Genomic DNA, 24,976 nt, shown 5'->3' with positions numbered 1-24,976 from the left:
CTCCAACACTTGGAATGTGATTATGGTGTCGACCTCGAACCCGCAACCGAAATGGACTGGACAATGTAATGGACGGATAGGATGATGTCGGAACGACTACGTGTGGCCTATGCTTCTATTGGTAGTAATATTTATAAATTAATGCCAATCATAATAACGCTGCCAATTGCTTCTTGGCGCTGTTAGTGTATTCATTCTTCGCCCGGCCTCTCTAGGTTTTTGTGTAAATAAGGAATAGGGGAGGAGCCGGAATAAACCTCCGACATTGCGAAACTTGCTACAGGCAAGACTCGAACCTTATATTGGCGTTCTTACCGGTAAATTAACCAACAACGCAAGCTCCCATGTTGCATTTTCATCAGGTCTCCTCTACATATTACAATTTAAGTCGGTCATCTTTTATCTGTAAATATTTCCTGCTCATCGTCTACATACCGCGTAAAGAACTTTATTGATAAGAACAAGCCAAATTGTAGGCTATATCATGTACAATGTACATCAATGCAAATTCGTTTTCATGTAGGCCTTGACATAAGAAATGCGGAAATTCAGATATATTTGAAAATATGTTGCGTCACGTTTATAATGTCAATTGCAGGGATTCGTTGTGCCAATTTGGTACTATCCCATCGCAAACACCCCACGATATTTCACCGATGACTCACAATGGGGAACACTTTACGAAAATTGAGACTACAATACAAAAACAATAAATTCTAAAGATATGGAAATGATAAAACATGTTTGCAATGCCCTTGAAGTACGGCGTCATTGAAGGCCAAAGCAACAAACGCTGATAGAAGAATCACTTTGCTAGCGTCTTTTAAGTTTTACGAGAGTATTACAGCACACAGGATACGTGACAAAAATTTCTTACAAAGCCTTGATATAGAATCTCTCATGGCAAATGAGTTATTAATTAAACACTCTGGAATCTGCTGTATTGCAATATGGTATCTTAAGCTGGTATGGAAGTTATGTGCGATACTTGGATAAGTAAACTTAACAAATACATGGCCTAATTACAGGTCAAGGTACAGGTACTTATGGAATGCTACATAAAACATTGAATTTTTATACGCAACCAGCTTCAGGAATTCCAATTTTCTGCTGCAACCTTTTAGTATTACGTCTAAAAATAGTTTGCATTTCTTGAACTCGTCGCAATGCTTCTGACACATCTCCTAATGACTCTACATCCCTCTCATCAGGAAAATCATCGCGCATCGTTGTAACAATGTTGCGTCCAGTAATTTTGGTGGAGATATCAACTGATATGGCAGGACGTAGATCATTATCATGACTAATTGCGGACCGTGATGTCCAAGCAATGTCTTCATTAGGACCAGCTGTTTCATATACTGGCGATTCAACCTAAAATAAAAATCTATCAGATACCAACCACGGTGAATCAGAAGTAAGGAGCCATTAACAACATGGCTTCATCCTAGACAGTTAATTGTATTAGGAATGAACCTTAGGACATTTTAATTCCATTTGAATTATAACAAGGCAAATAAACTGAGGAAACATCAGTAGATGAGTAGCCAATAGTCTCGCAGTTGTTGAGTTGAACTCTGAAAATTAAATTGATTGCCTTAATCAGGGCCTTGGGCTCAGGGCCCGAAACCGTGCATTTTCAGGGGAGTTGGAGGGTTGATAGGGTTACCATACGTCATCTAGGATTACCATACGCCCTCTTTCAAGAGGATTTGTCCTCTTTTTTGACTTTTGAAAGTCCCAACGGAGGACGCACAAATGTTCTCTCTTTTGAGATTTTGTCCTCTTTTTTGAGAATTTTGTTTAAATATAGGGTAAAATTGGAGCGAGATACAGTAAATCCGCACTGAAGTAACGCTCCGGCGGCTATTTCGGGAGCTGGGCCGGAAAGTTGACCTTTTTTGTTTTTAGTCAATCGACCACGAAGGGGGAAAAATACCATTTTTTCAGGATTTTCCTCCGATATCGCAAGTCTGAAAATTTTGGAAGAGTGTCCTCTTTTCAGATTCCCAAAAGAGGTTGAGCAGTGTAAAACTTACGCCTGCTCCAAAGCCCTGGCCTAAATACATAGTGACACCGTGCCAAATACTTGATGTGAAGTGGTCCAGATTGATAAAGGCTTCAGAACTATTCTAATAGTACAGAGAAGCGAGCATCAGTAATTTATTGAACTGGAATGTTGTATTGGTGAAGTCATTTACCTCTTTGAATTCAAACGCAGGCTTTGCAGACTTTGGCCTTTGTTGCTTTCCTATAACATATATGCATAGATAGGGCTGTAACATATCTCCAAAAATCTGTTAATATGTCTAGTTTGTATGAAGTAAAAAACCTAGCATTTAAAGCACTTGGATATTGACTTACTTCTATTTAGGAATCTCAAGTAGTCTTGTCTTCGCTGGAGAGCAGCACTAAGTGGCCTGTTTCTTTGATGGTCTCTAATTCTAGCTGGTTTCGTTTGCTCCGAAGTGGTACCTTTCAAGGATATTGTTGAAACTGCGCCACGCTAAAAATAAAGTTTCTCATGTTCATAGGTGGCCAGTAACAATACTACACCATTGTCTTATGTATAACATAGTCCATTGCATGGGCTGTTAGCCTACTCATCATATAACTTAGTAGTAGTTCATCAATTGCTTTACAAAGGTGTTGAAAGGTAATGATTCAAAACACGGAGTAATACAGTCATTGCTTATTTGAGTCGAGCACTGACAGCACTATTTGTAAGCAGTTTCCACGCCCAGTAACGTTGTGCTCGGCACAAGAAAAACAAATTCAACTTGATTTGAAAATAATCACATTATTCGTTTTGTGCTATTTTTCAATGCGCATCATAATTCGTGACGCTGTGAAAAAAGAGTTACTGAATGTGCTAATCATCACAATGACAGACAATTGTCAATAGTTGCTCGTGGCCGTTCTCTTTTTCATTTGAAAGTCCTGGAGTCTACGATCATAAAGCTGTGAAAGCCGATTCTCTGCCGGCAGAAGGAACACCTCTATACTCTTGGAATATTTCATTAATGTTCTGTGTTGTTATTTTCGGTTATTTATAACTGAATATGTAATTGTTAACATTTGTTTTGTATCGTTACTACCGTATCTTGCATGTCTACTAGTTGTTTCTTTTTGTTATTATTACGTCATACAGACAAAATAGCTCCCACATTTCGAATTTGATTCATTCTATTACTGACGTTCGCTACTGATGAGAGTCGGTTGAAAAGCTTTTAGCAAATAAATTAACAATATGAAGTTATTGTTTCGTGTTATTCTGAAACATTAATGTACAGTAGGCCTAAGATTAGTCTTGTGTTCACTGTTTCCCAATCTAGCTCCAAACAAAAGGTCATCAATCAATCGAAAATCCTGAAAGCTCTAGTACCGACTAAGAAAGTTGCTGAATTTGAAAATTTTCCGACCAAAACTTCTGTGGTGGCTAAAAAGAAGATCATCGCTTTTCTCAACTACTTACAAACCGCTCAAAATTTTCAAAAAGAGGACATTTGGCCGCTTTACGAGGACACTTTCAAAAATGTCAAAAAAGAGGACAAATCCTCTTAAAAGAGGACACATGGTAACCCTATCAATACTCAAGTGGCCTGTGCAACGGCTTGGAAACCGCATCTGACCTTTTGATCAAAAAGGTTGGCCACCGCTGCTCTACCCGTTGCTTTGAACTTTCTTTTCAATAAAATGTAGCAGGGTGGAATTTGTTTCTGGTACCAGAATCATACATGAGGACAGTTTGATCTTCTACCTTTTCATAATGATATAAATAATTGGTATTCATATAATCAACTCGACAGAAGGTACTCGGAATTGAATCACCTGGAATTCATCCAGCCTGGGTGCATGTAACTTTGTCAAGGGGGTGCCTCTATTCAAGATGCTTGCTTCAAGCAAGTGCTTAAACTCATTTTATAAAGCGAATGGTTCTTGTCACTACTTTTACTTTAATCACCTATGTTCAGCTGTTCATGTTATAAATTGTACTATTCACATATGAAACAACGTTAGATCACTCGGCTGGTGCTTGCCATTACAGAAAAGAATTACAGTGCGCCAAGCTAACCGTTTTCAAAACAATTATTATATTGAACAATTCATTTTACACGTTCACGTTACGGTACTTGAAAGAAACTTTCCTCAATTTTAATGTGCCGTATTCGAATATCCTATGCTAAGCACATTCTCGGCTGAGTGTATAGTATATCATATATCAATTGTTCTTAACCAGTGAGGAACACTCGCTGGGGTACATCTTTAATCTCGATGCGCTGTAAGCTACAGATTATGAATGTACCACACCTTGGAAAGATGCGATATTACTGACCTTACGAAATTGATCATTTGACTGAAAAGTCGGTATTGGACAATTGTTACGTGGTGATGGAGTCAAGAGTTCCGAGAGCCTTTTCGGGTGTTTGGTTTTTCCGTCATTCGATAATCTACATGTCTTCAACTTTCGCATTAATTCCGATTCATTTCCAAATTCATCATGCACTTGTGTCTGAGTGAATCCCCCAGAACGCTGGATAACATGCATCAAAGATATACTTTTATGTGCAGAGGATCAGTATAAAAGGTTTCAAAGAATACAGTTACCGATGATAGCAGTAAGCAATTATGAAAAATCGATCACCTTGTCACAATAAATATCATGAAGTCCATGACCAAGAGTTAAAGTTAAAACTGCAAAATATCACAACGTTCCTTAAACTAATGCAGAATTATTTTACAAGGATTCCACCACAACATAATCCACTACGCATCATTTGAACTTTGTCCCGAACTACAAATTCACTGAAGTGAATTCAGCTAAGCTTGTCATCATGCATGCCTTGTTGCTTATCAATAATGAGTAGTATACTACAGTACGACCACATACCAACCTGCATAAAATTTGGAGCCGACCGCACATGAGCAGATGATTTACGTGATTTGGCAGATGATGAACGTAGCGCTGTGGTATGTTTCTTTACTTCCACATCATCTTTCAGTTGATCATCGAGCAAAGAAGATGTGATTTGAAGATATTCGTGACTTAATATGTCACTCTGAAAATGTACGCATGTTATGAAGTGTGAATTAGTGCTGGGTGGTAAACGCAAACTTCGCAAGTACCTCAGGCATGTGAATTTCGGTTGGCACTATTGTCGGAGAAGGCAGTGAAATTATCTTGGATATCTTCTCTATTGCAGTCTTCTCACCACGCCAAGCTCTGAAATGTTGAATGCTCAGAATTCAAGGGCAAATGGTATCAGGATACAGTACAGTGAGTGTAAATGACAATTTATTGTGATTACAGAGAAAGACTGCTGGGTATTAGGAATTAATCATACAGGTCTGCCACACACTGTCATGTAACCCTTTAAAAATTCTATGAAAGACATTTCAGAATTGGAATACATACTCTTTAAATTTCTGAAGAAGTCAAGTGTAGTATATGAATGTTGTGATGTAGGCGGCAACAACAAATGGACTGTAAACAGAATTTACAATGCTGCAACTAATACAATTTCGAGCAATCACGAGTGTCGTGCACTGGTGCTGTAGATCAACTGCAGAACAACTATGCATGTGAATACACGCTAATCCATAATGTTCGTAACAGCGTGCATTTTCGCATTGTGAAAAATCTTTGAAAGAGGCATCATAATTTGTTGCTTGCGTACAGGATCTTAGTAGGTTTTGTGAGGTTAATTTGAGTGACAAAATGATTCGAAAATTCCCCATATGACAAGTCATTACTAGAAAGGGGTTTATAATGGTACTAAATAACCAATCAACTTTTACAATAAATAGATCATGAACAAAAGAAAGAAGTGATTACTGGGCTCTGGGCTGTAGCAGAGAGACATCAAATCTTCCCCGCAATAATGGCCTATGTTTATTAACACGGGCATCCCCGCTGAACATGTACACTTACACAGGTTAATCTACGGCTCTACGCCTAAAATGACCTTATTGCTGACAATCTCCCATATGGATACAGCTATACCAGAGTCGGCGGAGCACATGTAAAAGGAAATATTTACCTCCGAAGAAGCACAATAAGGCAGTCCAACTTTTCGGTTACACATTTATTTTCATGCTTACATATTACTAGTTCGCTTCGAAACCTATCGATTATTTCTGACTCTGAATCATCCATTTGCACGGCTTTCGGTGGTTCAGGGAAGTCGCCAACTAAAGTAAGCTTAGCGTCAAGGGACAGCTGGAATTACCCATTCTTAAAAATTCAGTGAACCATTTTGATCATGGAGCATGCTCTCTTCGCTTTCATTTTGATACCATTAGAATTACAGAACCATGTACTAAGACGAAAAGCTGCACATTATACGAAACAGGCCGTGGAAGGCAGTTTACATTTCGTCCGCTCCATCACTGTGCTTCGACGATGGAGCTGCGGAGGAACCGTAAGGTTCTCAAGATAAATGTCATATTGTTGCAGGATCGGTCAGTCTACCTCCGGTATTCGTAAGCAATGTGGGTATATGGCCAGAGGTGGTCAGTAACGAAGTACTTCTACTTTTTGAAGTACTTGAAGTAGATTTTGCCGACTCACACTACTTTTTAAGTAGTTATGATTTTAGACTACTTCTACTTCTACTTGAAAGTTTTCAGTTTTGTAAGCAAAAATAAGCGTAGAATACCTACTTACTTACTTACTTGTGAACCTCCACTCCTACTTCTACTTGAGCAGAAATTCTGGCGTTACTTCTACTTCTACTTGAGTAGCGACGGTGACTACTTTGACCACCTCTGTATATGGCATTGCATGCGTAACACTATAGATCACTGGTGCTCAACCGCCGTACCAGTGGCGGTCTTTGCAAGCTTCCTGCTGGACCGTAAGATATATTAGAATTTTACATATCAATTCCAAAATGAAAGAAGTTGGGTGCTTGTCTATTGATTAGAGAAATGTTGCAATGGTGTTTAATGTTTATAAAGATATGACAGCAACGTAGAGAGAGACGCAATGCTCCGTGATGTAGAGATGACTTAACAAATTAAGAAACTATTCTGACCGATTTAATTATAGAATGTTAACGTTTATATTCTATCATTTAATGCTATATCATCCAAATGGTAGATTCAAAATATAGTCTTCATTGCTCGCAAAATCAAATTGCTCCATCGCTAGCTTATAAAAGAATTCATACTTTTTCTCTTTCGTCCACATATTATTATTTTATCTGCGCAATATGAGTGTATTACGAATGGTTGGTCTTCCCATCGCATCTCCAAGTTACCCAATGATATATACACATTGAAGTTACCAAACTGGTTAATATCTGAGATTTCAAACGCTTCAGTTCTTTTGATTGCATCATTTTTTGTAACAATATCCCCTCGTAGTTTAATGTCAACAATTGCTTCGTAATGTGAGTCATTTCGCAGGTAACTATTTAGATAGAGAAGTTACAAGGATTTCGGCAATGCAGGTATTTTTTCGCTTGACGACACGACAGATCCGTAGCAAGCCTATTGTTATCTACAATATTCTCAGGAAAATTGAAACCGCGCCCGCAAGATTGGCCTATCGTAGCAGCGGAATGACTTTGTTTATATTTTTGTCGACCGTCAGCAGTTGTCTGTCTGCTGTGAGCGCCGGCATTTCGGTCGGCTTTCTGTGCCGCCGCACGCTGTCTGTACGGTACGCGTTGTTTGTTGTGGTAGTGGTTCAGTTAGAAATAGAGAGATAGCACATAGCAGTAGAAGCCTAGCGGCTAAATATACTTGAATTCCGTTTCATAAACTTGTTCAAATATCGCATCCGATACAGTAACCTTTTCTCAATCTCACTGTTAATTAATGCTTGTCCTAATGCAGTTATACTGTTGTGGAATAAGAACATAAGGGATGTAGGTACAGTAGAAGTTGATTATAATTCTAGACGTTTATTATAAATCGTATATATAACTAATTGTAAAATCACAAAATACATGAGTTTGATACTTGGCCGATACTCAATGGTTAGGATCAAGTCTGGGAATTCACTAACATACCATTCCATGCTCAAGTTCGTGAGTATAGATAGGTGTGTTCAGGGTGATGCGAAGTGGAGACGCTGGCAAGTGACCCCCCCCCCCCTTCACCCCTGTAGGCTATCGAAGAATTACTGTAGTTTGGTAGTATTGTTATATTGTTTCTCATTCTTCTAAATTCACTTATCTTTCTGTATAGCACACATACCTGTGCAATTGCATTAATTTGCCTCTTAGGATCCTTTCTATTGTTGTATCTGTATCTTATTGTGCCTTGTGCGATGTGTTTTATCCAACCTCATTTTAGTGTGAATTCAAATTTCACGATTGAGTCATAGACCAAACAATTGTGTGAACCTGAAACTGAATTGTGATTGCTCAACTGTTCGCTTGAAAGTTATACATCCCATTATTGTTCAACCTCTCGAATTGAAATCCAATTTTCATAGGCAATTGCCAATGTTTAGTTTTAAATAATCCATCGCCCCCTTTTTCTCTGACTATCCGACTTCAGCTGCCTCACCAGTATTCACCTTGACAGTTTTCTCAGACAGCTGATAAAATTTTGAACATTGTTATGCAGTCACACTCCAACAATGAAAAATATGTTTTCTGGTGAATATGCCATTGCCTTCTAAATTTTATTGCCATCCGAGTACTGCAACCAAATTTATAAAGAATATCTGTCACTGTTAATGCAGGGTGTGATCAGACTAGTTGACCCTACCCAGAGTCATATCGATTACACCCTGTCCTACACCGTTAAGTATCTTGTTATAATTTCATGCGCCAATGTTATTTTCGTTTCGGTTGGACGAATCAATAAATATTTCTCTCTCTCTCTCGCTTGAATTGCATTTGACAATTGTACGCATTGAGATAACTTTGCGAGCGTATTTGCCTGAATAAACAGATTACAAGTTGTAGGCCTAACCCTATTGTAGTCCTAAATATAAAAATCCATATTCTGTGTCAGTGATGTGCTTGCACTAGTCTAGTAGGTACTTGTTCTCAATTCGAAACATTGTATTATTGTCTTACCTACACATAGATATAGGGTAGTAGTTGAAAGCGAGACAATACTGGCATGACCATGGGGTCGAAATCCTTGTAACTTCCCTATCTAAATAGTTACCTGCGAAATGACTCACATTACGAAGCAATTGTTGACATTTCAAACTACGAGGGGATATTGTTACAAAAAATGATGCAATCAAAAGAACTGAAGCGTTTGAAATCTCGGATATTAACCAGTTTGGTAACTTCAATGTGTATATATCATTGGGTAACTTGGAGATGCGATGGGAAGACCAACCATTCGTATAATACACTCATATTGCGCAGACAAAATAATAATATGTGGACGACAGAGAAAAAGTATGAATTCTTTTATAGCCTATGCTAGCGATGGAGCAATTTGATTTTGCGAGCAATGAAGACCATACTTTGAATCTACCATTTCGATGATATAGCATTAAATCAATCAGAATATTTTCTTAATTTGTTAAGTCATCTCTGTATCACTGAGCACTGCGTCTCTCTCTACGTTGCTGTCATATCTTTATAAACATTAAACACCATTGCAACATTTCTCTAATCAATAGACAAGCACCCAACTTCTTTCATTCTGGAATTGAGATGTAAAGTTCTAATATATCTTACGGTCCGGCAGGAATCTTGTCAAAGACCGCCACTGGTACGGCGGTTGAGCACCAGTGATCTATAGTGTTACGCATGCAATGCCATATACGCACATTGCTTACGAATATGGGAGGTAGGACTGACCGATCCTGCAACAATATGACTTTTATCTTGAGAACCTTACGGTTCCTCCGCAGCTCCATCATCAAAGCACAGTGATGGAGCAGACGAAATGTAAACCGCCTTCAACGGTCTGTTCCGTATAATGTGCAGCTTTTTTTAGTACATGGTTCTGTAATTCTAATGGTATCAAAATGAAAGCGAAGAGAGCATGCTCCATGATCAAAATGGTTCACTGATTTTTTAAGAATGGGTAATTCCAGCTGTCCCTTGACGCTAAGCTTACTTTAGTTAGCGACTTCCCTGAACCACCGAAAGCCGTGCAAATGGATGATTCAGAGTCAGAAATAATCGATAGGTTTCGAAGCGAACTAGTAATATTTAAGCATGAAAATAAATGTGTAACCGAAAAGTTGGACTGCCTTATTGTGCTTCTTCGAAGGTAAATATTTCTTTTTGCATGTGCAAGTGCGAGATAGTGTACAGCTTCTTTGAGGTACAGAACTTCAATATACAATTGAATAGTATATTCATATTGAAATGAACCAGTATATTTTCGGCTGACACTCGTCAGGGGTAATCGTCAGCAACTAGTAGAGAATTCGAAAGAACAGCGTATATCAACAATCGTAACACAAAATATCGAGCACGAAATGTCGATATACGATTGTTGATATACGCTGTTCTTTCGAATTCTCTACTAGTTGCTGACGATTACCCCTGACGAGTGTCAGCCGAAAATATTCGGGTTCATTTCAATATGAATATACTATTCAACGAGATAGTGTAATGGTTATGCGTCCGGCTTCTCGATCGGTTGTTCTCAATTCGAAACATTGTATTAATGTCTTACCTACACATAGATATAGTAGTTGAAAGCGAGACAATACTGGCATGACCATGGGGTCGATTAAAATCCAATAGCTCCCTATGGATCCTTATCTGTGTGCTTTCAATAGAAATACATTGTTACCACACTAGAGTTGATAACAAATATTAGAAATTTTACCACCTCAATGATTCTCAGAATATTTCTGTGTACCTTGCACGTTGGCAATCGAGTAAATTCATCACCCTCTTCTCTCATCATTTATTAAAGTTACCACTTACAGGCATCGTGGGACTTCATTTAAGCGATAATTCTAAAATGTAGGCCTAACCCTAAACAGGATTCATAGAATAAATGATAGACCTACGTATAAATATTTTCATATATTGATAGTGATAGGCTACTTTGAATCAATTAATCTGATTATGTGTGACTTGGTGCAACAAATTAGTTACGCACAATTTAATAAATATTCCTCTGCTATCCATGTGCGTAAGAAATGAAGCATTTTGATCCTGATTCAGTTTAGAAGCTGTCATTTCAATTTTGAAGGATGATTAAGTCTTGAATGAATAAGACGTTATGCTCATTTTGCTTCAGTACAAACTACTATATTACACTGAGCTAGCCGTCTTATTGAAATTTAACCGAGCTGAATGTCATTGTGTATGTTGAATTAGCCTACCTTATTCTTTAGGGAGATCCAATTGACCATCAGATCCCTTAAAAGCTAATATTATATTATGAGGTACAATGGTGAACAATAAGCTAATCTGGATAATATGGCACAATTAGATTTGCATTCAGCAGTTGGAAGGAATGATTCTTTTGTTACGCACAACCTTACAAGTGTGAATAATGAAAAAAAGAATCATTTCTTCCAAACACCGGATGATGGGCGTAAGAAGACCTCAAGTTATCCAACATACTTGATGACATTTAGCTCAGTTTGGTTGTCAAATTATATCACGGTGTGATATATGAGTTAGGCAATAGCAAAATAGGGTATTTTATTGTGATTTTCTCAAAGGCCTGATTGATGAAACATTATCCAAGGAGCAACAGGAAATAGCCTATTGATAACCAATAAATCCCATGGGCTAACATAGAGACCAAAGTCCTGTTAATGAAATTGTATCTGAGCTTCAATTATGGTACCTCTTTTATCCAAGTAAGTCGTGTCCAAAAGACAGTTTTCAATTGGTAGGGTATCAAATTTTTGTAACTTTTATGTTGAGGATTAGTATGGCGTGGTTGGTTATAAAGAATCGGCCTACTACTGTGTTTGGAACTACATGCAAAACTACATTTTTGTATTGATTTTGTCATGTCATAATGAATATTCCTCGGTGAACACGCGGCATGCCACGCATTTCCCAAATTATGGTTTATCATTTTTTGTACTGTTGATTGATTGTGCACGATGCAATCAGTAAGGCATCTTATAAATTCTCGATATTACAGAACTCGTCATATCCCTGCCTCGCAATGAACATTTTTCTAAAGTATGATTTTATAACTGTTACTGTACCGGTACGCTAAAGTAGCAGTGTTGTGATGCTAAGTCAATAAAGAAATTGCATCATGGATATTGCAGCTTCATTACATTATGCGGTAACGTATTATTGTATTTGACAGGCTAATTGGCAGTATTTGCCCATATATATGGATTTTCTATAGCTTTGACATTGCGATTCGCAGAACAAAATGCCGAAAAAAGGGAGGAAGCACAATCCCAACCTGACAAACTCCCCGTCTATGATTGTAATGGTCGGTTTACCGGCCAGGGGAAAAACATACATGAGTAAAAAATTAACGAGATACCTAAACTGGATCGGCGTGCCTACGAAAGTATTCAATTTGGGGGTCTATCGTCGAGAGACAGTGTTATCGTTTCAAGATCACGACTTCTTCCGCCCGGACAATGTCACCGCGCAAAACATCAGAAAAGAATTCGCCCTGAGAGCGTTACAAGACGTCAAAAACTGGTTGGACGAAGACGGAAAAATCGCCGTTTTCGACGGCACCAACTCCACGAGAGAACGAAGAAAGATAATCATCGATTTCTGCAGGCAGGCGGGTTACAAATTGTTTTTCATTGAAATAGTCTGCGATGATCCCGAGGTGATCGAGCAGAACATTGCAGAAGTCAAGATCAATGGCCCCGATTACAAAGATGTGAGTCCGGAACAAGCGAAAGAGGATTTTGCGATTCGCATTAAAAACTACGAGAGGGCGTACGAACCTTTGGATGCGGAGCTAGACGATGCTTTGTCGTTTGTAAAAATACTCGATGTCGGGCAGAGATTCATAGTGAACAGAGTGCAGGATCACATACAAAGTCGGATAATCTACTACATCATGAATACCCATCTCACGCCGAGATCGATCTACGTTTGTCGCCACGGAGAGAGCGAAATGAACTTAACCGGACAAATTGGCGGAAACGCGTCCTTGTCCGCCAACGGCCAAAAGTTTGCCTACAAGTTGAAAGAGTTTATCGATGGACAAAACATAGAAGGCTTGAAAATATGGACAAGCAACTTGAAACGTACGATAGAGACCGCAAAGCATATCGACGTTCAGAAGGAAAACTGGAAAGCGTTGAACGAAATCAGCGCCGGCGTCTGCGAGGAGATGACTTATCAGGAGATACAAGACAGTTTTCCTGAAGAATTTGCTCTGCGAGACCAAGACAAATTTTACTACCGTTACCCGATGGGCGAGTCTTACTTCGACCTCGTGCAAAGGCTCGAGCCCGTTATAATGGAGCTGGAACGTTCCGAAAATGTTCTCGTAATCTGCCACCAGGCTGTGATGAGATGTTTGCTCGCGTATTTTATGGACAAGAATTACGACGAGTTACCATACATCGAATGTAAACTACACACGGTATTAAAGTTAACGCCGGTGGCGTATGGGTGCAATGTCGAAGCTTTTGATCTCGGAGGTAAGTCTAGTTTTAATGATGCGTGGATCATGTATCGAAATGTTTGTTCTTCAGCGGACTTTGCCGTCGACACACACAGGAAAAAGCCATCGTCCACATCGATGAATCGAAGTATTGACGAGGCTTTGGAAACTGCTCCACCATTCCCGGACAAAGACCACCACTATTTTAATGGTGAGACCAGGCGCGTAGCCAGGGGGGGGGTTTCGGGGGTCGGAACCCCCAACTTTTGAAGCGCGAAACCCCTTCCATTCACGCGAAACCCCTCTCGATGCATTTCAATATTTCGTCGGTCGGTAGCACTAGCTAATTTGTAGCACGCTCTTGCGCAATGATATGACCAATACATATGATGGCCTTTTTCTCGCGTCTTCTCTCGTGTGCACAGTAGACGAGAGAGGGCTTTTTTTCACGTGCGTGCAAGGGAGACAAGGTCGTTATATCGTTTAATGTAATCACAGTCACAGTGTAGCTACAACTCGTCGCGTCGCTTTTCCGAACGCGCGTAATTAGTATTAATAATATCAGATCTATTGCAGTATTCACCTCACTGGCGGCGCGTAATTCATAATTGTCGCGTGGTCCGCGATCTCATCAAGTCTAGAACTCTATTAGGTCTATGCTTCAACAATTGGATGCTTAATCTCACGCATTCACCGATACACGGCAACGCAACTTTGATCTACAATTTGACGGCTTAATATCAACAAAGAACAAAGAAATAGCAACAGGTTATCTGAAGAACACTGTATTCAAACGGCATTCTTCAATCTACGCTAACATTTTTTTGCTAAAATCCTTTAACACAGCCAAGCCAGGCTTGCGCGCGGCCAATTGGCCGGGCCTATTGCAGATGCGGTTCTTCAAGCCAGTAGAACTAGGCTTGTTAGAGACGTGATAAATCAGGCTAGCAACGATTGCATCCAGCACGGCAAAAACTAACGAGAATCGATCTCGCTGAGATGATTGCGAAATTAAAGGGGCACTGCGCTTTAAAAATGATGTGGTCTCAAATTGAAGGTAAAAGCGAACAAAAATTTTTGGCCCCAGCCATTTCCTTCAGAACGCCACCGTAATGGAGCTGCAATTTATTGAAATTTCTACAAGACCAGCTGCCGCGGCTGCTTAACCCGTTACATGGCACGATGTCTTCATCGTCGCACTTGCTCGGCGCGATAAAGGAGTCACGCAGAGAACGAAACTTAGACACATTTCCTTCATAACATCGGCTGACAACTATCTAAATTTCGTTCTCTGCGTGACTGCTTAATCGCGTCGAGTAAGTGCGACGGTGAAGATATCGTGCTATGTAACGGGTTAAGCAGCCGCGGCAGCTGGTCTTGCACAAATTTCAATAAATTGCAGCTCCATTACGGTGGCGTTCTGAAGGAAATGGCCGCGGCCAAAAATTTTTGTTCATTTTTACCTTCAATTTGAGACCACATCATTTTTAGAGCGCAGTGCCCCTTTAAGTCATCGATTGGCGCGCGCTCGGCGATCGTTGCTAGCCTGATTTATCACGTCTCTACCAAGCCTAGTTCTACTGGCTTGAAGAACCGCGTCTGCAATAGGCCCGGTGCGAACTATACCATCGCCTGTACAATCGCATCTGCTTTGCCTGTCCCGCACTATATCATCGTTGGCTTACACAACAATCGCATCCGCAATATGCCTGATACGAAAGATATCATCGCTAGCCTAATAACGATCGCGTCTCAGGCCTAGCATGCTTTGGCTCCTATCTCTCGATGGATTGTATGCGGATTTGCGATTGTGATTAAAGAATGACATCGCTAAACTGAATGACATGGAATGTCCGCAATCGACCTCAAACATGTACGTGCGACAGACTTGGACAACTAGAAAATTTTCAGCTTTTCTGAATTAGATTAGAATTAGAATTAGGGCTCCACAGTTTTTTTCAAACTAGATTAGAATTAGAATTAGGGCTCCACAGTTTTTTTTCAAACTAGATTAGAATTAGAATTAGAGCTACACAGTTTTTCCAAATTAGATTAGAATTAGAATTAGAGCTACACAGCTTTTTTCAAATTAGATTAGAATTAGAATTAGAGCTACACAGCTTTTTTCAAATTAGATTAGAATTAGAATTAGAGCTGCTAAGCTTTTTCCAGATTAAATTAGAATTAGAATTAGAGCTATACTTAGTTCGCAAAAACTTGGAAATTGAATGAAATTGTATATGGGAAATGAATACAGCAAAATGCAGTTCACATCTAATCACAGTGCGTGGTGCAAAAGGCCGTGAGGCGATAAGCGCCACATATTTTTGTTTAATAAACAACAACAACAGTGCATTCCCATAAACATGAGAATGGTCAACTTCTGTACACCAAGCTTGGCTCGATTTTTACTATACTTTAATAAAATATTACTTCTTTTATGGTAACCGTGGGCATCGCCCATGTTAGTCAGAATGGCGATGTACTAACGTAAAGTTTTGGAAACTAGAATGTTGTTTGCAGACTACAAGCTACTCTAGCAGGCCATATTCGTCATAATATCTACTATGACTGCACGGTGTAAGTAAGGCGATGGCGGCTTGGCACTGGATTTCCCTGCGCAAGCGGGATATTCTTTTTAAATATTACTGCAATAGTGCAATATGCCTCGGACAAAGAGGCATTTTCAGGAAAACAATAATTAGATTAGAACTAGAATTAGAGAATACGGACATTTCACCAATTAGATTAGAATTAGAATTAGAGCATAAGAACATTTCACAAATTAGATTAGAATTAGAATTAGAGCATAGAAATAGTTCACAAATTAGATTAGAATTAGATTACTAGCATTTCGCTCTAATTTAGTGAAATTAGACAACTAGAATTATCTAGTTGTCCAAGTCTGTCGTGCGACGGTGCGTACATACTTGATTGATTTTCGCTAATACTTGAACATGACCATCGGAAGATGTGTGTCAATGCTTGAGTTATAAAAGATGAGAAAAGTTTAAAATTGAACCACCTGAAATCGGTGCCATTATAGAACAGATTCCATAACAACTCGGACATTTTGACTTGTGCAAATCGTCGCCGAGGTTACACGTAATATGCGTTGATATGCGCGTAATACGCGTTGAGAAAGCTCGCGTATTCAATTGTTCGCGAGAGATCAGGGACTCGCTAATTAACAGCACTTCCGGACACGTTGGCAAGCTTATCATACGCGTAAGTTCGTCAACGCGAGGCGATTGTATAATCGTCATTTACGCATTACTTAACCCTAATGAATTGATGCTATAAAAATCGAAACCCCGCCCTCTTCATTTCAAACCCCTCCCATATTTTTCGGCTGGCTACGCGCCTGGGTGAGACATTTGCGTTTGATTACAGCTTGGTCACTAACCGATGTATTGTTATCCGTTACAAGGTGGGGTTGTGTTTTCGGAAGTAGAAGAAAAAGAGATTGTAAAAGAAATTAGTTTCCCCGGCTCCAACAAGAAGTTTCTGTTGTCCTACAAGCCGCAAGATCTGCAGAAGAGAAAGCGACATAACTCTGAATCCGGGATCACGCAGTGAGTAATGAAATATTCATCATGTTGTCAGAGCGTTGCTTGCAACACCGAAAAACATTGAACCTTTGTGATAGATTAGTGTGTTTTCAACTGTTCTTATTGCTAGCTGTCAATCTTGTGGAAATTTAAAGGGATTTGAACGTCGTGGTAGACTGCACCAGAGGTTGTTTCACGGATCATTTGTTAGACTAACTGTTATTGGACATATCCAAAAATTGCTTGATTTGTCTGTAGCGTGATAATGTCCTACAGAATAAGCTTACAATAGCCAGTTGTGTTGTATGGGTTGAAAGCTCGGACACGATTCTGATCTATTTGTTCTTGTTCCATGCAAGCGTATCATTATGCTTCTTGAATTGACATAATGTTCCTTTGCTGCTGTTATCCAATCTCTGACATATTTGGTGCAACGTAGCCTATTATTACTCCTTCCAGCATTCGATAGAGAAGACAACTGCTTGCTTGCACTATTAAGTATACATAGAACATCGGTCCTGTTATTCTGCCAATACACTTGAATTCAGCCGAGTTGAATCATACGTTTGGTTAAATTGATATTTTGTAGGAGTGTTGTCCTTAAACACATAAATTGCTTATAAACATTTCTACAAGATATATTTATTTCTTGGTCGGATTCAGAACAGGTAGTTGAATACAAGCGTGATTTCCTTCATTTGATAATCTTGGTCAAACATGCTGTTCGATTCATATGCATTCCTCGTGAAATTGGACTTGCTGCACATAAGGCACAATGATGTAGCATGTCTAATCCACAGATTTTCACTTTGCCCGAGGTGCAAAACTCTTACAAAGTAGGACGGGGCTTTTCAAGTCTTTCTAATCGACTCTGATATTTCTCGCAGTAGGTTACATATACTTGACTATTGGTGAGACCTACATAGTATTTGTTTACCACATATATATATTTTCTGCTACCCTTGGTCGTTTCTGATCTTATTCGGGAATATGGTTTACATCACTGCACATTACACAACCTGAAACACTTCATTTTACAGTAGCCTTCTATTAGGACTGATCAATATCAAGTACCTGTGAGACTCAATTCGAAAGCAAGTAAGGAGCTTCTCAAATAATATTTATTATGCCATCATTTCAACACTAGTGACTTAAAAAGTTGAAATATCAAACTTAGTTGTTCATGTCTTTGAAAATGTATTTCTATGCCAATGTTGACTATTCCATATATCGTTGCAGCTTTGTGACCACGCTGCAAGTCTAAGACTATTTCGCAGAACTGCCGCTTCCAACTTGTTTTGGCAAGAAGTTGCGACCTATTTAGGACTTGACTGTGGGAAGATTAACTCAGATTTTGGTACTCCATATGGCTCAGCCTAAATTAGTATTGGGTTTATAACTGTCTGTCATGGTAATGAAATGTAAGTGATCTCAAATAAAACAAAACAGGTCCCTGGGGATGGTCATAACAATCTGAATACTGGAATCGAGGTCAAGCAGTTATTGCTGATTTCTTCAGTTATCTTGAGTACCGATATCACTTCCTGTACAACTAAAATATATTGATCAAACCAGGCTTGTAGTTCTATGAACTACTTAACGCCTGAGGACTGTGATTGCTTCAAAAGTCGATAGCAGTATCATTAAAACCCAGGGAACATTTATCATCCACAACAAAACACGAACACCATGGCTATATATCGTAGACTATTCATTAGTTGTTTTTTTAACAATATGTGTATTGGCACGCATGTAGTATATCTGCATCATTTAGATCTGTGAATCCTATCTGCCGCTGACTCTATGAAAATTTTGTTTCAACTACTTGAATATTCACAAAACCTCTTCACAACACTGACCTTTTGATCTTATCTAGTCCCTTCCTGTGCATGTAGTTTTATGCTTGTATAATATGCTGAACCATTTTTTTTACAGAGATGAATATAACAAGAAGTCGCACTTAAAAAAGGTTGGAAGCCTTGGCGTTATGAAGATTTTGTCCCAAGATCATGTTATTTTTGAAAAGAAGGATGAGACAGAAGATTCGAATGAATCCGGGAACCTCTCTTCTGTGTGTTTCCATGTGCAAAGTGGCGATGAATGTGATTATAATGGCCTTGAAGAGTTTTGATGTTACTTATTTGTAGTATTGAGCACATTCTACTTGATATATCATATCAGCTTTTGCCTTTTAACGCATATTACTTTACGTTTGGGTGTAGCGCTGGTACAAAACATATCGAGTGAACTAGCATTAGCTCATTAAGCATGGTGAAGTTAATGTTGCCAAAAATGGAGGTACGGTTTTAATCAATGGGCGAATCAAAACTTTTCTTGCGTTCTTTGCTACGAGGCAATACTTACTCCAGAACAACAGGTTTACTGCATTTCTTCCAGTTCAACCAGTGACGTACACTGTAAACGAAAATCGTGTGTTTCGCCAATTTTCACCCTTAATCAGGTGCAAACCAGGTAACGACACTTTCAGGTACCAAATTGTGCTTCTACACCTTTCCAATGGGTGGAAGTGAGTCAAACACTCGAATTTTTATGGATATATATCCCAGGGGTGTAGTGGGTTATGTTTTCGTGTATCACCCCAAGAAATCCCAAACAGGTCATATAAGCAGAACCCACATCATAAAGAGTATAGTGTATTTGACTCATTTTCACCAATTTGAATGGGTGTGAAAGCTCAATTTATAGTATCTGACAGTGCCGTTTACCCGATTCAATCCACGCTGATAAATACGCATTATTTCCACCCATAGATTGATAGTATAGCCCGTTAAGCGAACGACGAATACATCAAAACTCTCGACTTGTGTATTACTTATGACGCCACAAGGAATATCGAGCTGTCGTGTCACCATTTTAAAACTATCGTCCGCTCTTCAAATTTACATCATGTTTACAGTGTTGAATACAAGCACTAGAAATTGATTTCCATCCAGCATTTCTGAATTCTGTGACCAACGGTTCTCGGTCGCTTGTGTAGAATGCGTTTTAAATTATCTTTCCAGCTTTCCATTTGTAAACACTGATGACAGGACGACGATCTTTGTATCGAAACCTGGTATTCTGATTGATTTCTTGAGGTGCCATTCAAACGCATCAACGATAAAAGCCTCTATCGCCAAGTCGCACGTTCGCTCCCGCGTTTACACCGATGTAGTAACATAATTGTAGAAAGCTTTATGCATTGTTTTCGTAAATTTGTTTTATATTTTCATCGAAAAATAAATATAAGGATTGGTAGCGAGTTTTTTGTGTGTCATGCATGCCCGTGTTGTAGGCAACTGCTATCATTGATCTGGCTTTATGTGCGTGTGTAGTGATAATTTTTTGTAACGCGAATGCAATTGCATGGCTATCAATTCCGAGTTATGCACGTCAATAGTCTCTGGTAGAAGTTACTAAAATTCCAATGACAGGATCCCCCTAGTCCGACGGCAGCACAGGTTTTATATTTATTCAATTCCATGCCCTATCCATGAGTCCAGACTCTGTCTCGTAATTGCCAGCTGCGGCTATGATTGAATGCGACAGTGCGTATTCAGCACTGACCAATCTTATTCTCACCGCCGACTCTCAACTCATGGACTTTTATGACAGCAGTAAAAGATTCTATCAGATTGAATGGTTGGTTATGCATGTTAGGCCTATTCGTTATTGATAGCTCCATTCCGCATGTTTTCTGGGCGTACACAGTACACGTTGTAACATACACCAGTGCAATTATTGCAACTCACAATTATATATTGTTGTCTTGAATAATGCCGCATAAATGTTGTTACTGCTCTTTCATGACATTGTGTGTTGTTCCTGTTGTGTCGCGCTCTGCTTCCAATGCTCGTGAGTGCCAAGTAAATCATTGTATTCCTACCACACGCTGCATGTATTGATAACATGTGTGTCAGGTCCGAACAAGCGGTGAAAGCAAAGTAATCGATATTTCTAATCCAGTGTATGCAGGTTGCATCTCGTAAACATGAAATTCTATTAGCTCAATCAGTGATATCTATATCATTGTCTCAATCAATCATGGTCCATATACTTTCATCCGCCGAAGACATAATTTACAATGCGATGTAATGAACGCACAGGAGGGCGTCGAATCGACCAAGTTTACGGGTCCTTCAGTCTAACACCACGTTGGCCTAGCGCCCGATGTAACAATGTTCCATCTTTGAACTGTCATTACTTTTTTCGTGCTTTCCTCGCTATTTTTATTCGCTATCTTGTAAGAGTCTTGCATCGGGACTTTTTCTGGAAATTTTTGTTAAAGACTGCGTATAAATCATATAAAACCTCCTATGCTTAGAAACAGACTGCTGGCGAGACACGAACCTGGTTCGTTCGGCCGTGTAATGTGTGGTCTAGCGAGGTAAGTCTTCGGTCGTTCATTAATAGTATTTTTATCAGCTCGAAACATCACAAGATTGTAATTGGGTATGTTGGCTTTTCAGCATTGCTGCCAGGTAATAATTTTGATGTGGTGGTCCAGAACAGGTTGATGCTGTGTTAGCATAATCTTGATCATGGCGTTACCATGGGGCAAGGCTATGGGCCGAGTTGCAGAGACCATCTTCTACCCCATTTTCGATATCGGTGATGATCATCATCGTCATGTTTTACAATGGCATAGAATGTTTCTTAATCTAAGATAGAATGATGCCTGCATTACTGGCCAGATATCTTCGCCAATAATAAAGAAAATGCTATGCATTTTTCACTGACATATATAGCCTATCAGAGGTAGTCAAAGTAGAATTGACTGACTTGAAATCGCCAACTCAAGTAGCCAAGTGAGTAGTTGTGAAAACGATCGTAATTCGTACGCATGGATTGTCAAAAGCAGCAAATTGAGCTATGCGAAAGGTGCAGAGTTTGATTCATATTGATGCATACCGGAAGGTATCCAATTTCCGAAAGCATATAAGCATTTGTCCGCATCATGGGTTGAAAATGATAGTATTGATATTGAAATGCGATAGGCCTACTAATCTCTGTTTACTCGAACAGCCTGTTTTAGAAAATATCATGGTATTGCGCCCTGCCCCATATTATAAGGCCTGTCGTTTAGTCGAAGAGCAAATAGAGAAATTGTATCGGATACGGTATAACACTTTGCGCGATTAGTAAACGACAGAAGGTGATCACTGGTCAGTAACGAAGTACTTCTACTTTTTGGAAGTACTCAAGTAGTTTTCCTCTACTTCTGGTACTTACTCAAGTAGATCTGATTTTCTCTACTTCTACTTCATAATATTTTGTGATCTACTTACTTACTTTTCGCTATTTTCATTTGGTCAAGTAGAAGTAGTTTAATCCCCCAATACGAAAGATAGCCTGAGGAATTTCGGGGCTGTTTTCACGGAGTACCAACATTTATTGTTCATAAAAGTCAAGTAAAGCCCAGAAAATTTGCTGCTCTTCGCGCCCAGTACTTATGGAGTAACAAATATGTTTGCGGGAAAGTATCAGTGAATATAATTTAGGTTCAGGATTGCTTGGCTCCGCTCACACCGCATTGTCGCCCAAATCAAATATTTCATCACAGTAAATATGGCCAACCATAACGTTTGAAACTACCGTTTTGCAATCTAGCAATTACCTATCATATCGTACTCTAGCAGCCCATGACGTGCCCTGCTAATCTGGAAAATACGGCTTTTTTGACCGTTGCACCTGTCTTGGCATATCACCTTTGAAGCTTTATGGACAAAAGACATGAAATATATTTTCCGCTTTTTAGAAATGGTATTTGTATTTCACTTTCAATTCTGTGTATCATACCTACTTGTGTATCTAATTACTTTCAGTTCTTTTGTCTGCAGAACATACATGTTGAAGCATAAAAGCAAGTGTACTAATGCCTCTATTTCCTGAAAATATAGCTACAATAAATATAAATTTTACGATCCACAGTATTTGTTATTAACTTATAGCCTACTAATCGCGCAAAGTGTTGAAACCGTATCCGATACAACTTCTCGGAATTGCTCTTCGCCTAAAATTGGTGCCTTATAACATGGGGTAGGGCTCCATACCATGATATCCCCTAAAACGGGGTGTTCTAGTAGACAAAGGGTTAGTATCGCATTTTCATATCAATACTATCATTCGCATCCCATGATGTGACAGAATGCTTATCCTGTCGAAAATTGATACCTCCTGGGATGCATCAATACGAATCAAGCTCTCTGCACCTTCCGCATAGCTCAATTTGCAGCTTTTGACAGTCCATGTGAACGAATTAAGACTGTTTTCAAAACTACTTACTTACTTGAGTAGATTCAAAGTCAGTAAATTCTACTTCTACTTCAAGTAGTTTCAGGTGGCTTATGGAAGAAGTACTTCTACTCGTACTTGAGTAGATTTTTTGTCGCTACTTCTACTTCTTCTTGAGTAGCTTCGTTGACTACTTTGACCACCTCTGGTAAACGATAATAAACAAATATGGTGGTTCGTAATAATGCCATATTGTAGCTTTATTTCAGGATATTAAAGGCATCACTACACTTGCTTTTACACTTCAACATGTATGTTCTCCAGACAAAAGAACTCAAAGTGTGATACTTGGAATTGAAATAGAAATATAAATACTACTTCTAAAAGCGGAAAATGTATTTCATGTCTTCAGTCCAGAAAGTTTCAGAGTTGGTATGATAAAGTAGGTCTAAAGCTAAAAAAGTCAGAGTTCACTTTAGGACACGCCATGGACTGCTAGATTACGATATGATAAGTAAATGCTAGATTGCGAAACATCAGCTTCAAACGTTATGGGCCATATATACTGTGATGAAATATTTCATATCCATGGGCGACAATGCGGTGTGAACGGAGCCACGCAACCCGCTACCTAAATTCAGAGGTTGTCAAAGTAGTCAAGAAAGCTACTCAAGTAGAAGTAGAAGTAGCGACGGAAAAATCTACTCAAGTACGAGTAGAAGTACTTCTTCCATAAGCAACCTGAAACTACTTGAAGTAGAAGTAGAATTGACTGATTTTAAATCTACTCAAGTAAGTAAGTAGTTGTGAAAACGATCGTAATTCGTTCACATGGATTGTCAAAAGGTGCAAATTGAGCTATGCGAAAGATGCCGAGCTTGATTCATATTGATGCATACCAGGAGGTATCCAATTTTCGACAGCATAAGCATTCGTCCGCATCATGGGATGAAAATGATAGCATTGATATGGAAATGCGATACTAATCCTCTGTTTACTCCAACAGCACGTTTTAGAAAATATCATGGTATGGCGCCCTCCCCCATATTATAAGGCCTGTAGTTTAGTCGAAGAGGAATAGGCTACGGAGAAGTTGTATAGGATACGGTCTAAACACTTTGCGCGATTAGTAAACTACTTCTACTTGACAAACTGAAAATAGCGAAAAGTAAGTAAGTAGATCACAAAATATTACGAAGTGGAAGTAGAAGTAGCGAAAATCAGAACTACTTGAGTAAGTACCAGAAGTAGAGGAAAACTACTTGAGTACTTCGAAAAAGTAGAAGTACTTCGTTACTGACCACCTCTGCCTAAATTATATTCACAGATACTTTTGTGAAATCATATTGGTCATTCCATATCCACTGTGCGCGAAGCGCGACGAAAATTCTGGGCTTTACTCAACTTTTATGAAAATTAAATATTGATACTCCGTGAAAACAGCCCCCAAATTCCTCAGGCTATCTTCATGATTGGAGGAATTACTTGACAAACTGAAAATAGCGAAAAGTAAGTAGGTAGATCACAAAATATTGCGAAGTAGAAGTAGCGGGAAATTATACCTACTTCAGTAAGTACCCAAGTTGCGGAAAACTACTTGAGTACTTAAAAAAGTAGAAGTACTCAAGTAGTTTCCTCTACTTCTGTTACTTACTCAAGTAGATCTGATTTTCGCTACTTCTAATTCTACT

At 39.1% G+C, this 24,976-nt stretch overlaps 2 protein-coding genes across 2 annotated transcripts; one reads left to right on the top strand and one right to left on the bottom strand.

The window, feature by feature from the left end:
• Window positions 1-432: 432 nt before the first annotated feature.
• LOC145441505 (uncharacterized) lies at window positions 433-6,244 on the bottom strand. Its single transcript, XM_080319388.1, has 7 exons — window positions 6,042-6,244; window positions 5,128-5,224; window positions 4,896-5,060; window positions 4,337-4,534; window positions 2,365-2,506; window positions 2,202-2,251; window positions 433-1,374 (listed from the first exon to the last, which is right to left on the bottom strand). The coding sequence occupies exons 1-7, from the start codon at window positions 6,155-6,157 to the stop codon at window positions 1,075-1,077; spliced, it is 1,068 nt and encodes a 355-aa protein (XP_080175514.1). The 5' UTR covers window positions 6,158-6,244; the 3' UTR covers window positions 433-1,074.
• Window positions 6,245-11,187: 4,943 nt separating this feature from the next.
• Window positions 11,188-20,941, top strand: LOC145441504 (6-phosphofructo-2-kinase/fructose-2,6-bisphosphatase 1-like). Its single transcript, XM_080319387.1, has 4 exons — window positions 11,188-13,537; window positions 13,592-13,711; window positions 16,931-17,075; window positions 18,987-20,941. Exons 1-4 carry the CDS (start codon window positions 12,295-12,297, stop codon window positions 19,180-19,182), a joined length of 1,704 nt encoding a protein of 567 aa, XP_080175513.1. The 5' UTR covers window positions 11,188-12,294; the 3' UTR covers window positions 19,183-20,941.
• The last annotated feature ends 4,035 nt before the right edge of the window (window positions 20,942-24,976 follow it).

Source organism: Botryllus schlosseri, chromosome 6 (genome assembly GCF_051294905.1).
Source record: "Botryllus schlosseri isolate E-star chromosome 6, Bs_hap1, whole genome shotgun sequence".
NCBI classification, from domain to species: domain Eukaryota; kingdom Metazoa; phylum Chordata; class Ascidiacea; order Stolidobranchia; family Styelidae; genus Botryllus; species Botryllus schlosseri.
This window is presented reverse-complemented; position numbering and strand designations above follow the sequence as displayed.

Coding starts and splice junctions, on each gene's coding strand:
- LOC145441505 (XM_080319388.1), bottom strand. CDS start 6,157: ATGGATGATTCAGAGTCAGAAATAATCGATAGGTTTCGAAGCGAACTA. Junction 5,225..6,041: donor CTTATTGTGCTTCTTCGGAG/GTAAATATTTCC, acceptor TCAACATTTCAG/AGCTTGGCGTGGTGAGAAGA. Junction 1,375..2,201: donor CTGCGTTTGAATTCAAAGAG/GTAAATGACTTC, acceptor TTTTTATTTTAG/GTTGAATCGCCAGTATATGA.
- LOC145441504 (XM_080319387.1), top strand. CDS start 12,295: ATGCCGAAAAAAGGGAGGAAGCACAATCCCAACCTGACAAACTCCCCG. Junction 13,712..16,930: donor AGACCACCACTATTTTAATG/GTGAGACCAGGC, acceptor ATCCGTTACAAG/GTGGGGTTGTGTTTTCGGAA. Junction 17,076..18,986: donor TCTGAATCCGGGATCACGCA/GTGAGTAATGAA, acceptor TTTTTTTTACAG/AGATGAATATAACAAGAAGT.